General features: G+C 36.1%; 2 protein-coding genes across 4 annotated transcripts; one reads left to right on the forward strand and one right to left on the reverse strand.

Moving 5' to 3' along the window:
- Positions 1–732: 732 nt before the first annotated feature.
- fam167ab (family with sequence similarity 167 member Ab) lies at positions 733–8,725 on the reverse strand. Its single transcript, XM_052096351.1, has 3 exons — positions 8,709–8,725; positions 3,981–4,658; positions 733–1,535 (listed from the first exon to the last, which is right to left on the reverse strand). The coding sequence occupies exons 2-3, from the start codon at positions 4,329–4,331 to the stop codon at positions 1,272–1,274; spliced, it is 615 nt and encodes a 204-aa protein (XP_051952311.1). The 5' UTR covers positions 4,332–4,658; positions 8,709–8,725; the 3' UTR covers positions 733–1,271.
- A 1,183-nt stretch (positions 8,726–9,908) lies between these two features.
- Positions 9,909–16,995, forward strand: enpp5 (ectonucleotide pyrophosphatase/phosphodiesterase 5). Of its 3 annotated transcripts, none has more exons than XM_052096343.1 (4): positions 9,909–9,966; positions 12,253–13,116; positions 13,196–13,372; positions 14,671–16,995. In XM_052096343.1, the coding sequence occupies exons 2-4, from the start codon at positions 12,282–12,284 to the stop codon at positions 15,051–15,053; spliced, it is 1,395 nt and encodes a 464-aa protein (XP_051952303.1). In that variant the 5' UTR covers positions 9,909–9,966; positions 12,253–12,281; the 3' UTR covers positions 15,054–16,995. The 3 variants fall into 3 exon arrangements, with proteins under 3 accessions (XP_051952303.1, XP_051952304.1, XP_051952305.1); XM_052096344.1 differs by lacking the exon at positions 9,909–9,966 and adding an exon at positions 10,008–10,183; XM_052096345.1 differs by lacking the exon at positions 9,909–9,966 and adding an exon at positions 12,067–12,123.
- Positions 16,996–17,000: the final 5 nt, after the last annotated feature.

Consider the following 17,000-nt stretch of genomic DNA (forward strand, 5'->3'; position numbering starts at 1 on the left):
TTCATTTATTTAGATTTCATTCACTGATTCATTCAGTGACCATTTCTAGTGATTGCATAATTACTCCAGATGGTGGCAACAAATAAGCATCTTTTATGTTATGAATGAATCATTCAATCTATGAGTCCATTTACATGCACACCAATACACTGATAACTCCCAAAAATTTGTTTATTTCAAAAATCAGACAAAGCAAGAAAACCATGATACATGAGATTTGAAGTAATTAAGTTATTCTTTGCCATTGACGTCAAACAAAGTAGAGTCATGTATGCGCACAATACTTACATACACTGGATAAGATGATAAGAATGCTGATAAAGCTGTTTACATGCCATGCAAAATCAGGGTAATGGGCAAAAAAAAAAAAGCTACCATGTCAATTGGTTTATTCTTAAATAGGCTAGTTCACCCAAAAATGAAAAGTCTTCTGAAGTGATCCAGTTGGTTTTGGGTGAGAACAGACCAAAATATAACTCCCTTTTCACTTTACATCTTGCCATTGCAGTCTCTAGGAACTTTCATGATTTCAATCTTGATTACATTTCCTAGTGCTTGATGCATGTGCAGTGCGCTAGATGGCGCTATAGGAAGTGTAATCAAGCTTGAAATCTTAGAGACTGCAATTGCAAGATGTTCATTAAAAGTTATATTTTACAAAGCCAAATGGTTTGCTTCAGAAGATATGGATTAAACCACTAGAGTCATTTGGATTGATTTATGCTAGCTTTATCTACTTTTTGAAGCTTCAAAGGCCTGATCACCATTCACTTGCATTGTATGGACCTACAGAGCTGAGATATTCTTCTAACAATCTTTGTTTGTGTTCTGCAGCAGAAAGAAAGTCATACACATCTGGGATGGCATGAGGGTGAGTAAATTATGAAAATGTAAAATTTTGGGAGAAATATCCCTTTAAGGCTGTTTGTTGTAAGAAATAAACAGGCTCATGACAAGGACTGTATCTAAGGCATAGAGCGGGTAATGGGTGAAATATTTATTTGATTATTTGATCAATCCAAGTGGTTTCACCAGCACAACTACATGGAGAACGAGGCACAGGATGTTCTGTGGTAGGTCATCTTCTCTTAAGTTCCAAAACACTTTATTATTCAGTCAAAGATTATTTACTCAAACCTTTCTTCTACCGGAGTAGTCCCTTTTCCGTCACACTTTCTTTTTTGCAATTGAGTCAGTCAGTATATTGATTTCATCTTGCTCTTCGCTTTTTAAATATTTATAGCATTGTTACAACCTCACATTTGTCTCCACTAGCAAAGGGAGAACCGTCTGGAGTTGATGTTCATCTTTGTGACACCAATGAGACGCAGTGGTGAAGAAAGGCCAAATCCCGGAGTGACAGGTCCATCACACATAAGATCTGATAGCTCGTCGCGCTCCTCCAGGCCAAATGTGGCATCGTTGAGCATTCGGCGATGCAGGTGACATGTCTGCTCGACTTTGAGTTTGTTGATGTCACCACGTAGTCGCATGAGCTGGTGGGCCAACTGCTGGTCCTGAAGGCGCATTTCCTTCTATGAATCAATATAGGTCAGAGAAATTCATTAATCTTCTTAAAGGATTATTAGCTTGCTTACATTATACATTGCTTATCCTGAAATATATGTGCATGCAATATATTCAAAAAAATAACAGACAGATATATGTACAGTCATCATAGTTTAGTAAAAAAAAAAGCACCTTAAAAGTATTCCATACCACAAAGGTGCTACATTTCAAATGTTCTAAAGGAATATGACTGCTTTGTGTGAGGAACAGAATAAAAATTAAGTTGTTATTCGCTGGAAATCGCTCTCAGATATCATTTGAAAAGACACATTCAGACTTGGCTTGTCACAATAATGCTAGAGCCAATGTCATTTGATTCATGTCATTAATATCAAACTTCCTCACACAAATCTATCGTATGGGTTCAGAAGACTTGGAATGTAGTGCATGAGAAGAATGTACTACTTTTACTGAGTAAAATGAAAAGAGCAGCTTGGCCATTTCGGGACAAAATAAAACCTATTTTTGTATTTTACCAAAGACAGAAAATCAAACAGACAACTACAATTTTAGTTTTAGCCTTGTTAACTGAATCCTTGAAAACAAGTTTAATATGAAACCAGAGTGACGTTTGAATGTCGATTAAATACAAGAGTAAACTTTCAGTGGTGTAGGATCTACTTGGCTTATTAGCCCGATTGGGGCGTGTGTAGTCATGGTGACATAATGTTAATTACCACAAAAATTAACTCCTTTTCTTTAAAATAAATCAAAAATCTGGGTTCCAGTGTGGCACTTACAATGGGAGTCAATGGGGCCAATCAGTAAACTTTAAAATACTCGCTGTTTCAAAGTTATAGCCACAAGATATAAACAATATGCTGTCAACGTGATTTAAGAGTGATGAAATCGCTTACTAACCTTCTCTGTCTAAAGTTATAGCCAATTTTACAACTTCATTGCCATGACGACGTAAGGCTGTAAATGCTAAAACGACCGTAAGACAGATGATTTACACAACTTTACAGCTCATATGAGAAGAATTAATGTAAGTGGTGTTATGAAATTACAAGCTTCACATTTCTGCCTTTTAACCCTCGTAAAATTGGCTCCATTCACTTTCATTGTGAGTGCTTCTTTGTAACCTCGATGTAATTCGCTTTTCTTTAAAGAAAAGTTGGGACATGTCAAAATCATTAATATCCCACAAATGCCTTTGGATTGACCTTAACTTGTATTGAACCAGAAATATTCCTTTATTTGCTTAATTGCTTCTGACCATTTGAATAAATATGGAAATGTAGATCTTACTTTGTTAAAAAAAACATTATTTTGTTCATTTCACACTTACAACAGCCTCAGTGTTAGGGTTTGGTGATATGGATTCTCAGAAGTCCCTCTTGCCATGCATAAATGTCTCAGTTTCTTTGTTATTGTGTCTAATTTTCTCTGTCCAAATGTTTGTGGACACACACAGTGGAAAACAGCATCTGATGTGGCTAAAGGAGCCACATTGCGTGCCCTAGCTATAATAGACTGTGCATACAAATATGCTATAATGAGCCACATGGCTGAGTGGAACCAAAAAGATTACAATCACAGGAACAGAAAGCGTGGAAACAGACTGATTGCCACTCATGCTCATCTGCTCAGCATCCTTTCCACTAACTTTAACATGAATGGCAAGCTTGCACAGTGATGTGGTAATTGAGGCTTGCACATTCACTCCATTGTTTTATTGAAATTAGCTGAGTAAATGGGATGAACTATTTGTTTTCTTCTCTTACAGAAAATGTGTTACTGAAATATATTTGCTGGAAAAAGAATATTGCTTAAAGGAATAGTTTGCCCAAACATTAAATTCAGTAATACTTTAATAACCCTTATGTCATTCCAAACCCCTATGACTTTCTTTCTTATGTGGAACACAAAAGGAGATGTTTATTAGCACAGCTCGTCTTCTCAATAAAATGGCAGTTGATAGTGCCTTACTTTCAAGCTTAAAAAATACCCTAAAGTATGATAAAAATAGTCATATAGTTTTTGTGACATACAACTCAAAATTGAAGTTTTTAAAGAAAATCTAGACATCCATTGCGTGTTCATGAGTGCATGAAAGAAGCTGGTTTACAGTATGCTACAACTTAATTTGTTTTTAGCGCTAAACAACATAAGTTCCACTCTAAACAAGCTTCTCTTAAATCTAAGTGTTCACATACTTTTTCCAGCCTGCATTGTCAATGTTAACACAATGTGTTCAATAAATACATGAAAATGTATCACTATTTGTGTGTGACTTGATAAATTAGACTATTGTTGTGAAGGTCAGATACATTTCATGACGAATTTATACAGAAATCCTGTTGAGGATTTAAACTATCTGTGGTCACCAATTGAAGATATGGATTATTGTATGCAGCAAAAATAATCTAATTCAATAAAAACAGATATTTAAAATAGGTTTCACTTACCAGTTCTTTTCTAAGCCAAACAAGAGCCTCTTCAATATTTTCAAATTGTCCCAGGCTTGTAGATGCCGATTTGCTTCCTGCAGTCACTTCAGAATTCTGGTTGTTCTTCTGAGGTGTTCCACTGGGCTTCAGCTGGGCATCTTTCTCCTGCTCTGATGATCCGTCTGAAACCAGTAAGCCTTTCGAGCTTTGAACTTCTACTCGTGCCATCCACTCAAGATACGATGGCCTTCTGGTTACAAGTCTTAACTTCTCAGTCAGTGCTTTCAAGGTTCTCAGGTGATCATCTGGGGCAACCTCAAGGCCATCATAGTCCTCTATATTAATCTGTGGTATTGAGTTCGCATCCATGCCTTTTCAAGGAAGTGGATAGTATAGCCAGAAATAAACTGTGAAAATCAATTTAAGTGTTCATATGATCTTACTGCTTGTTTGATAAATAAATATGCTGTGAATCTTTGGATCTGCTTGCTGATGCACATTTGTGGGCCTATAAAATAAATCAACGAAGCGGATAATGGCAATCCATTTTTTTTTTTTTGCAGTATCATCCCTGTAGCATAGCCATCCAAGCACAGTACTTCCACAGCTTGCCTCTAGGTCCGTATCCTTTCTTCCAATCAAGGCAAATTGCTACTTTTAATCACTTTTCACAAGTGAAGAAGTATATAAAAGACTCTGAAGAAAGGAAATTGACATATTGTATTTAATATGTACTGTAAAGTTAGACAGATAAACATACAGATCGGTTTTTTACACAATATTTGACACTTTCCCACATAAACATTTATTTTAATTTAAGGTTTACTGGTAAAGTAAGGCATAACCCAAAACAAAGATGTACTCAGTTAGTGGAAGTGTGCAAAGGCTTGTAAGCCGAGTAAAAGCTGCTCTGTGCCTGCTCAAAATTCGGTGTAAAGATGCAATGCAGCATAAAAGCCAGAGAAAATCATCCCTGCTCTGAACAAACTCAACCCCGATAGTATGAAAGGCAGTTCTGATGCTGCGTTGGTTCATTGTAAATTAAATGCAGCATGAGAGCAGCCATAAACTTTGTTTATTTCATGGTGGAGTATATATTTAATAATTTATCGTTTCATATTAAAAGGTATAAATTCATATTTTAATTCATTTCATATTTCTATGTTCATCATTTTATATTTAAACCATGAATCTCATAACATTAATCATGCAATTGTAATTACTGAGTAGAATTAAACAGTCTGCTTAATTAAAAATGTTCTTGGTATATGTCACTACAGATGCAGATTCTGTACCACCTTTGTAGTGTAAAAAAGAATATAGATTACAAAAATGTAAATGTAATGTTCATTACGAGAAGAGGCTTTTTCAAGTGTATAGGCATACATCCAATATAACAGGTTAAGTTTATTTTTGTTGACTGTGAACAAAGTTATTCTCATAAAGCAAGGTGTTCACCTACAGAGGTTCGTGATTAATTATTTGGTTATTATTGTGTCTAAAAGCAGAAATAAAACAATAGTTAAAAATCAGTTATCGGACACATAAACATAAAATCATTTGTATTGTATCGGTCATAAAAAAAAAAAACTATATTGGTTAATCTCTATTAAAGGGATAGTTCATCCAAAAATGAAAATTCTCTCATGATTTATTCACCCACATGACATCCCAGATGTGTATGACTTTCTTTCTTCTGCTGAACACCAACAAAGATTTTTAGAAGAATATCTCCGCTCTGTAGGTCCATACAATGTAAGTGAATGGTGACCAAAAATCACATAAAGGCAGCATTCAAGTTCTCCATATGACTCCAATGGTTAATTCCATATCTTCAGAAGTGATATGATAAGTGTGGGTGAGAAAGTCCTTTTCTACTAAAAATTCTCCTCCCTGCCCAGCAGATGTTGATATGCACAAAGAATATGAATCACCAAAAACAAAACAAAAAAGAAGAATGTGTAAGTGAATGTGGAGATTTATAGTGAAAAAGGACTTAAATATTGATCTGTTTCTCAGCCACACCTATCATATCACTTCTGAAGACATGGATTTAACCACTGGAGTTGAATTTATTACTTTTATGCTGTCTTTATGTGCTTTTTGGACCTTCAAAGTTCTGGTCACCATTCACTTGCATTTTGAGGACATACAGAGCTAAGATATTCCTCTAAAAATCTTTTTTTTTTTTTTCACAGAAGAAAGTCATATCAGAATTTACATTTTCGGTGAACTCTCCCTTTAATTTGTATTGAATGATTTACTTTGAATTTGTCTTTATCAGTGAAATCTTGTGCAGTAAAATCTCTCTGAATCAGTATCTACAAGACAGAATTATGGCTTAAACGGGAACTTGGATCACATGGACCCTTTCCGTCTGTGCCTCATATCACACTCTGGATCTTACAAAGCTAGTGGTTGCCATAGCAACAAAGCACAGCCTATGAGTCAGCACAGGAGGACTAAAATGTCAGTCCACTCTAACAGCCAGACCTGTGACAAACACCAAAGAATATAAAGCTACTGCTTTGTAGTCTCTCATAATGAATGTGAAATTATGCCAAGTGATGCTGACAAGCAACACCACTACACTTCCATAAAATGTCAAAATGCAGTAACATACCAACAATTAAATTGAGAAATATGGCTTTGAAGTTTATTGACTGTCGAGCCAAATGTGGATTATAAAATAGTCTTACTCTGTTTTCATTGAATCTGAGCATTGTTGAGCCAAACCTGTCTGTTACAGGACCCTCTTTATTTTGACTTAATGTGTAGTTAGTTACTGTGTTTTAACTTTCCAGGGCAGTACCATTGACAAGACATAATCACATACCCAGAAGTCATACTTTTACATGACAAAGAATCAGCATTGTGCTTACAATGTAATTAGTCTCAGGACCACCCACATTTTAAATGCTTTCCCGCAAAGCTTTCCGTCTGATTTATGAGTGATATAGTGTTTGGCGCATCGCCTTGACGTATTACATCATCCCAGACAGCTGCTGTAGGAATGCGTGCTGCCCATAAGGGGAAAGTTGGTTCTTGATTGGCATCACTTTAACCTCCACACAGCCCCCGGGACTAATCACACTCCTGATGGCTCGGCTCATTTAGCGCCTTGATCCATCCCTTGCACCTTCTGTGTGTGTGGCGGCAGTAACATGACTCATCTCACTTGGTGATCCAGTCAAACCTGACAACTCTCACTTTAGTCTGAGAGATGATTTGTTAAAAATAAAGTGCCTCAAAATCCTCCAAGACTAAAGACCAACACATTTGGCTAGGCTTTTAAATATTGCAAAAGGGAACAAGACAAACTAGTGATCATTCATTGTGAACTAAAATATGTGAAGTGCTGGGTCTCTTACAAAGAGCAGGCCCTGAGCCACCAGGGGGATATTTAATAGAATGTGAGAATAAAATGCAGTATGCCAAGGTTTTGATGAATATTCACTCTCACATGAATTTGTAATAGAAAATCAAACTGTCTATATAAGGATGAATATGTAAAAACACAAGCTGTCACTATGACACAATTAAAGCTGGTTATAAAGATCTAACATTAGCTAATAAAAGTTTTAAGCCTACTTTTAATATTTAATAGACTAAGCAAGCTCTTTAGTTTCTCCTTTCTGCATTTACATAAAGAGTTTAAAGAATTTAATATTGAAAAACTTTTATATTCTCTTCTTTCAATTATTTATTAGTATTATATATATATATATATATATATATATATATATATATATATATATATATATATATATTTAACTTTTTCCCCTAATAACACTTGCTTCCAGAACCTATTTGAAAATTTAAACCAAAACATTGCAACATTAATGGTTTTGTTTGCCGTCTCTTTCCACACTCGCTAAAGTAATGTTTAGAATGCAGATCTTATGGGGAAAATTCTCCTTTTCCCAGACATAATACATGCTTAAATCCAGTTTGGAATAACTGCATTCATCCATGTCTAATTAGATGTCTTTACCGGAGTGTAAATCCTGTTCTCTCAGCATAAAAAAATATTGTCCTATTTGGAGTGGAAATTAACTATTCCAGCAAGTCTCGTTTCATGGCCAATATTAGACATGACTGGCCAATGTCTTTTCCTAATTACTAATACATTTCCATTGTCATGCCAGTTATTCAGGATGGGCACATTTGTCTTTTATCGCACATGTCATAAATAACATTTCTTTGATTATTACCAAATATTTAATTTATTACACATCTATCACATAGTAATGATTAACTATGTAAATGCACCCCACGTGAAAACCTGTTTGGGTGTTGAATAACTTATGTCTATAGACAATTCAGGAGGAACATGAAACTGGTTGATTTCAATCTCAAGACAAAAATCAAATCAAACACGTTGAGATGCACCACAGCAGCTCATTAAAGAGAGATGCAATAACAGTCAGTTATGAAGAGTCAGTGAATACAAATGATTGAAATATAAAGTTAAGATTAACATGATCTAAGTGAAGTGGATATATCATAGAAAGCATTTAAGAAACTTATCACCATTCAACCCAAGCGTCAACCAATCGTGACTTTTAATCAAGAAGCTGAAAAACTATGCTCGAGTTAAGAACTGTGTGATCACTTTTTTCTAATGCAAGACCCAGTTCGCTTGGGTTCAGAGTCTGAACACCCCTTCATGCAGATAATATGTTAAGGAAAATATGAGATATAAAGTTGCGAATTTACAACTTCTTAAACCAAACACAAACTTACCTTCATAGCAGTTTATCAGGCACTGATTGCCGGAAGGCAGAATCAACCCTGCTTTTACTCTTGAATGAGAGCCTTGAATGGAGGAGGGGCGTAAGCTGCGTCAGTTGGTGGTTGTCGTGGAGACGGTGAAGAATCTGCTCAAAGCCCCTAGTACAGCAGCATCCCCGGATCTCATCGTGAGGAAAGTTTAACTTACTCTTTACAAACAGTTAGAAAGATAACCTACCAGTCGTTCGCAGTTTTGTATTAATGATTAAATAATTAAGTAAATTGGACTAGCAGAGAATTGGTTATATTATTAATATAATATAAAAAATAAAAACAAAAACTCCAAGAAAGGTCAAACACCAAACCTCTTCGTGATATTAGGTCTATTTTCTAATGCATATTAACACACTTTAAAACGCATTCAATTGGGTTATGACCGCTTATTATGTTTGCCTGACCTCTGGTGGAGAATTATGTCAATTTAACTGTCAGGGGCCGTTCAAACACGTTAAACGGGGCAAAATAAATAAATGAGACAGAACGCAGGTGTCTCGAGACGCGTTTTATGTAAAGTTCTTTTGAACGTGACGCGGCTGCGCGAGACGCCGAAAAATTAGTGAGTCGCGGCGCAACGTCCGTCAAGCGTATGTTTACGTTTGTTTAATTAAAAAACAGCGAAATACGGATTCGGTGTGAACGGCCCCTTACATTTTCACTTCACTGGCAGCTATATACTGATCAATAATTTGATTTAAAAGGTATTATCTAAATAGCAGACAAAGGGCGATTTCCAATCGAAAGTGATCATCACTACGCCCTACTCAAGGACAGAGCCCTTGATGTGGGCACTCTGCAGGGAGCATGACATTACAATTTTAATGTAGCCGTCACTAAAAGTCTTGTGACAGGGCCCTTTGAGAATTTTGTAAATTTTGAAATTTTCTCCTGCTACTGTATACAGCATAAATACATAAATAAATGTAAATACAATTTAAAAAATACAATACAAATGTAGGAACGCTTCATTGACATTTACGACTATAATTTAGATGTATAAGTAGACTAAACATCAGGTGCATTAATAGTAACTGTTAAATAAAAATACAGTTAATTGTGTTGTTGGTATTTAGCGCCTTTCAATAATTTTCTGGTGGTTTTCGAGGAAGCTTGTCATCTCCTAATGCCATTTTTTTATGAGAGGGCAGTAGGCGGGACTTCCCTTGGTCGACCCTGTATTTATTTATTGCAGAGCGAAATATCGTCCACTGAGGTAAGTCGAACGATTTCTTGCACCCGCACAGTCTGTGTATATTTGTTTCGTTTTATATGTACCCGTTTTAACTGTAAAGGCTTGTCATATCAAGGACCTTTTCATGATGTAATGCAACTATATTTAAGGTTGTCATAGCCAATGCACTGCGCTAACTTGCGATGTGCATTGTTCCGTTCGTTCACCGCTAAATTGAGAAGTCCGCGGGTGAATTGAGGTAGGTTGGTTTATGTAATAGAATGTGATTTTAGATGCGACTGGAATTATGTTGTAGATTAATTAAAAACACCAGTAATCGAGTGTGCAGCATTACAGATGTACGGCTGAAATGCGCTGCATAATGTATGATGTCATCATGCTCCATTTTCTCTGACGCACTGTAAAATTGTCACATTTTAGTTATTTTGATACATTTGCGCGCGGTTTCAAACGGCTGGGACGTTTAAGTCTGATATGTATCCAGTTTTGTACATTGTGTATAAGATATATGCACCTGTTAACTGAGCAGGCGCAGTAAGTGTAGGCTGCACTGCGATGGATGAATAAGAAATCCAAAGTTAAATTAATACATACATACATAACCGTACATACATGCCTGTAGCTGTTAATATTGCTGTATACATACTAGGGGTGTAACGGTTCGAATTTCTCACAGTTCGGTTTGCATCACGGTTTTAGTGTTTCGGTATGGTTTGGTATTCAGTAGCTTTGTTCATAACAAAATATTACTAAATCCAAAGAATAATCTATTTGGTAAACACTTAAATGGGTTTGCCCTTAAAATAACAATCATTGTTTTAAAACAGTAACCATAGTTTAACTATGATATTTGCAGTAAAATCATAGTAACCACAATGGTTACTGTCATGGTTACAATATATACTAAAATCATGGTTACTATATAGAAACTACAGTATTACTGTTATAAAACAATGGTTAATTGTACAGAGTGGTTTTCTGAGTTACCGTAGACTTTGACAATTCAAACCAGTCTGGCCATTCTCTGTTGACTTCTCTCATCAACAAGGCATTTCCTTCCACAGAACTGCCCTATTCTGTATGTTTTTTGTTTTGTGGCACCATTCTGAGTAAATTTTAGAGACTATTGTGTGCGACTGAAGTCAGTTTATGACTGAAATTCTGTCGCTGACAGTTACAGAAATTCTCAAACCAGCCCGTCTGGCACCAAGAATTATCCATGCGATTATGTAATCAGCCAGTCATGTGGCTGCAGTGCATACAATCATGCAGATACGGATCAGGAGCTTCAGTTAATGTTCACATCAACCATCAGAATGGGAAAAAATTTTGATCGCAGTGGTTTGGACCATGGCGTGATTTTTGGTGCCATCTGTGTCATCTTACAAAACAGCAATTTTATTGTAGGAAACTCCACACATAGTTCGCTCCAAAATAATTGTTTAGTGCAATAAATGTTGAAGATTATTGGACAGGCGGTCAATCTTTTTAATTTTTGTGTTTCCTCACAAAAGCAGTTTATTCAGCGTAATGAAGCATCTTCTCCATTGACATTCATTCAGAAAGAATGTACTGTTGTCTTCTGGCCAGTGTACTGCCCATAAAATGTCTTTGGGACTGCATCGTTATGCTATTTTAGGTTAAGCTTGAAGGCTCCCACATATAGAAGGGTTCTGATCAGAGCTACTTGGTCATAACAACACAGAAACACTTCAAAATAAAAGCTTGATTTATATAAAAGAAAAATATGACAGAAATGTAACATTCAAAGTTAGACTACTACTACTACTACTACAACTAATAATAATAATAATCATTTAATAGGAATTTTATTATATTTAAGCAATAAATTATTTCTGTGATGATCTGTAGTGCAGCACTTCTATTTGACAAAAAATACTCCAATGTATTTTAGATTGTGCTGTGAGGTTCTGAATAAAAGCTCTTCATTCGGGGAAAAAAAATACAATATCATGTTGAAAATGAATTGTTATACTTTCATTTGATTTAAATTTTAATGAATTTATTTATTTATTTAAACACCATTTTGATGATAAAATGTAAATAAAAAGTTTGAAAGGTTTTCTACCTTTGCAGTTCAGAAAAAAGCAAAAACAAAACAGGTATCGACACCGTATCGGCGAGTACCAAAAAAAAAATGGTATCGGGACATCCCTAGTAAGCAGCAAATAATATGACACATAATAAGACATTCATAATTGAATTTTAAGCGTGTTTAACATGCGTGGTCAAAACCTTTCCTCTTCAGCTCATGCTAACAATTAATTTCTTTGTTGTTTTTTTTAGGTCCCTCTTTCCTAAAACATCTTGCCATCATGCCAAACCTCTTAGTGATTAAGAGCTGCTTCCTGAGTTGCTTATTAGTCCTGTTATGGCCATCTAACTCTCTGCAGGAGGAGCAAAGCAAGCTTCTACTGGTGTCCTTTGATGGCTTCCGCTGGGATTACGTGAATCGAGTGCCTACACCCAATTTTCGTGCCCTGATGGATGAGGGTGTGCAAGTCGAGCAAGTGGAGAACACATACATCACCAAGACCTACCCTAACCACTACACCTTAGTGACAGGATTACATGCTGAAACCCATGGCGTTGTTGCTAACGAAATGTTTGACCCCATTCGAAACCGGTCCTTTTCCATGGAGGGGCCAGAAGTATATGATGCGTGGTGGTGGGAGGGGGCTGTGCCGTTGTGGGTGACCAATCAAAAGGCTGGGAGGAAGAGCGGGGCTGCCATGTGGCCTGGATCAGATGTAGCAATTGGTGGAACATATCCAACACATTACTTGATCTATAATGCATCAATGGCCTTTGAGACCAGAGTTGAGAAACTCATTGACTGGTTCTTAGGGCCTGAAGCAATCAATTTTGGTGTCTTATACTGGGAGGAACCAGATGAGAGTGGGCATAATTTGGGGCCAGAGAGTCCACTGATGGATGTAGTCATAGCAGACATTGATGAGAAGTTAGGATTCCTCAGGGAAAAGCTCAAAGCAGTTGGCCTTTATGACAAAATCAATCTCATTGTTACAAGTGATCATGGAATGACACAGTTATCACATGATAAGATCATTGAGCTGGACACATATGTCAGCCGTGATCTTTATACATGGATAGACAAGAGCCCTGTAGTTGGTATTTTGCCCAAAGAAGGTAAGAATGAATATAAAGCATTCTTATGTCATTATATTGCAATAATTGTTGGTTGAGTGTTATCCTTTCCTTAACCTAGGCAAACTTGAAGAGGTCTACAGTTTGTTGAAGAACGCAAACCCTAACATGGTTGTGTACAAAAAGGAGGAGATACCAGAGCATTACCACTACAGACACAATGTCAGAATAATGCCTCTTATTATAGAGGTCAAAGAGGGATGGACAGTCATGCAAACCAGAAATGGATCCTTCATGTGTACGTAATAGTATTTATACATCATTTTTGCAGTGTATTTTAAAATAGCATGTTTACAAACTGTTTAGCTAAGTTAAGATACTGTGGATGTGACATACAACCTTTTAGAAGTTATTTCACCCAAAAATTCTGTTGTGTACTCACACTATGGTTGTTCCAAACCCATATGACTTACTTTCTTTTGTGAAACACAAAAAGGAATGTTAGGGAGAAGGTTAACCTCAGTCTCCATTAGGGCTGGGTAAAAATATACATTTTCTGATGCATTACAAGCTTTGTTTGAACAATCTCGATTTCAATTCATAAATCCAAAGATCGATCTTTCACTCAATGCGGCAACCCTCTCTAATGCAAGTAAATCACTCACATATGCAACCAAATCTCCGCTATGCAACTAAAAATGTCTATGATGAGCCACTGTTTTGTAAATGTTCAGATTTCACGCACCAGTGATTGTGTAGTTTAGTGGAGAATTTATTAGCACAGAGATCTTTTCACTGCATGTTGAGAGTAAAAGTTTGGTTTAACTCGTTCTGTTTGTCCAAGGACCAGATCCACGGATCCATAAATCATTTAATAATGTCTCTTAATACTCTTTCTGTTCTTTCGCAGTCAGTAAATAGTACAAATTATGCAAGAAAAATTTAAGAAATATATACGCAGCATTATGCATGCAATTTCAAGACATTCATTAATGGAACAGACTGAATTTGAACATTTTTGAGAAGCTAAAATGTGACCAAATTGATGGAAAACTAATGATAAAATATAACTTGTAAAATTCATATTTTTGGATTGTACCTACAAGGGTTGCCTAGAAGGTTCCTTTATAATTAAGAGCATTAGCTGAGAGAAAGCAAAATGGACATTGTAACAGGAATGTATATGAATCGATATTGAATCGAATCGAGATCGGAATCTAATTAAATCGGGAGCTTGTGAATCAAATCGGAAAATCTGTATCAATACCCAGGCCTAGTCGCCATTCACTTGCATAATATGGGAAAAAAATGCAATGAAAGTGAATGGTGACTGATGCTAACATTCTAGACTAATGTCTTTGTGTGTGTGTGTGTGTGTGTGTGTTCCATGGGCTAAATAAAGCATGCCGGTTAAGAACAACGTAAGGATGAGAGAATTTTCATTTTTGGTTAACTATTCCTTTAACACTTAAATCTGTGACTATTTTCCCAATTCAGTTAGGACAAAGAAACATATTCATATTTATTTATTCATTAATTCATTTTTATAATGTTTTATAACACATTTATAATGGCTATGTGTTTGATTATTTACAGTGGGAAACCATGGTTATAACAACAGCCTTCCCAGCATGCAACCTGTGTTTGTTGCACGTGGACCAGCTTTCCGTTGTGACTATACCAAGGCCAACATGCGCTTTGTGGACCTCTATCCTCTCATGTGCAAAATACTTGGTCTCAGACCCTTGGCCAACAATGGTTCTTTGGCAAGTGTGCAGGACCTCTTAGTGGAGACTTCAACCCCAAAGCCAGTGGTCCCATCGGTGCCCAAGGAGCCTTCCTATGCATGGGCAGTGGGGTCCATCCTTGGTGCATCCCTTGTGATTGGTTTCCTATTCATTTTTGTGCAACAGGTGACACAAAGGCAGCTACCCCCTTTGCGTCTCTCCAATAGTGAGATAACACAGCCCTTACTGTAGGATCAGTTAACACCTATAATGAAGATTCAGCCTTTCTTATTCAAACATAAAGGTTGTGGTCACTTTTTTCATGTGAGGTTTTCAAAGCATACCAGGTTCAGTGCTGACCTGTTTCACTAAATTCTGACAGTACATGGCAGTTAAGATTTTAAGGAGTCAGCATGGTCATTTTAATGAAAAAGTGATCAGTATCCATTGTACCATGCCAAAGCCGAATATACCAAAAGCAATATAGGAAAAGATGCTACAGTTGGACAGATGTAGTGCAGTCATCAAAATCTTAGCTGACTTAGCCAATAGTGCCCTCTTCTGGTGAAGCTGTCAGTGAAAACTTTATTCTTGTAACCTAAAATGTAGGATTCAAAGAAAAAGATGTTAGCATCCCCATGCTTTTCTTTAAATTCCAATCTGATAAGTAATTAACAAGAGAGACATCTGTCCTGGTCTCTGCATTAAACTGAATGTTTAACAAGGAAGTTTAAGGATGAAAATATCAAGGAAAGTTAGTAGCAGTAGGTTTTCGAATGTGTTGCTTGTTCTCATACTCATTGTTTTCTTTGAATAGTTAAATGCTGTTGTTTGGTTTAAGTTGGCAGATTAATGTTACTAAGTGTTAATGGAAAAAAAAAACAGGTAGTTTTCATGCTACCTCTGTGTTGCACTAAGATAAATGTAAATTCTGGAGAGATTAAATATTATAGTAAGATGTTTTGCACAATGTAATACCATTCAGAATTTATATAAAAAAGAGGGGTTGGGGGTGATGCCAAAATCTTCAATTATCTATTAATTTAGAAATAAATCAAGTAGTAATAGTATAGGTCCTGCATTAATGTATTTTATACTTTTTGGAAAACTCATTGAACAAAAGGCCCTTTGTAGGGCAAAAAACACTGTGATATGTCTTCTACTGGTGAAAAGACTAAAGAAAAAAATATTATTTATGCTCTTTGATATAAATGTTGCTGAAATAGTTTGTAGTGGCTTGCAGAATGATAGGATTCTTTCTATAATCTAAGGGATAGTTCACCCAAAAATGAAAATTCTCTCATGATGTATTCACCCTCATGTCATCCCAGATGTGTATGACTTTCTTCTGCTGAACACAAACAAAGCTTTTAAGAAGAACATTTCATCTCTGTAGGTCCATACAATGCAAGTCAATGGTAACCAGAAATTTGAAGGTCCAAAAAGCACATAAATGCAGAAAAGTAATCCATAAAACCCCAGGGGTTAAATCTGTCTTCAGACGTGATAGGATAAGTGTGGGTGAGAAACAGATCACTATCTCCACTTTAATATATATTGTCAAAAAGGATTAATATATTGATCTGTTTCTTACCCAAAGTGAGCAGTAGCATGGATTACTTTTATGCAGCATTTATGTGCTTTTTGGAGCTTCAAAGTTCTAGTCACCATTCACTTGCATTGTATGGACCTAAAGAGCTGAAATATTCTTCTAAAAGTCTTTGTTTGTACTCAGCATAACAAAACAGTCATACACATCTGGGATGGCATGAGGGTGAGTAAATGATGAGAGAATTTTCATTTTTGGGTGAATTATTTCTTTAAGATGGAAATTATCTCTTTCTATATTGACATGTTTTCTGAGATTGTTGTGCTTTGTGTCAAGTATTTCTATGATTTTATTGGATTAGTCTTACATGTTCTGAATTTTACTGACTAATGTCTGATTTTTCTGTCAAAAAGCCCCATAACTGAAACATTACTTTCAATGTGCTACATTACAGGTAAATAAATAGCTGGTTTGGAAACACTCTCAGTTCATGAGTGAATATCTGGCCTTGTGTAGTTCTTAGTGGCATTCTCAACCCATTTCCTTGAAATGATACACTGAAAGCTGGCATATCTGACATTACTCAGTTTAATTTTAAGTGGCTGGCTGCTATACAACTTTAAGCCCTCTGGGTGCAACGGGTTTTAAAC

This window comes from Xyrauchen texanus, chromosome 28, assembly GCF_025860055.1.
Source record: "Xyrauchen texanus isolate HMW12.3.18 chromosome 28, RBS_HiC_50CHRs, whole genome shotgun sequence".
In the NCBI taxonomy this organism is placed as follows: domain Eukaryota; kingdom Metazoa; phylum Chordata; class Actinopteri; order Cypriniformes; family Catostomidae; genus Xyrauchen; species Xyrauchen texanus.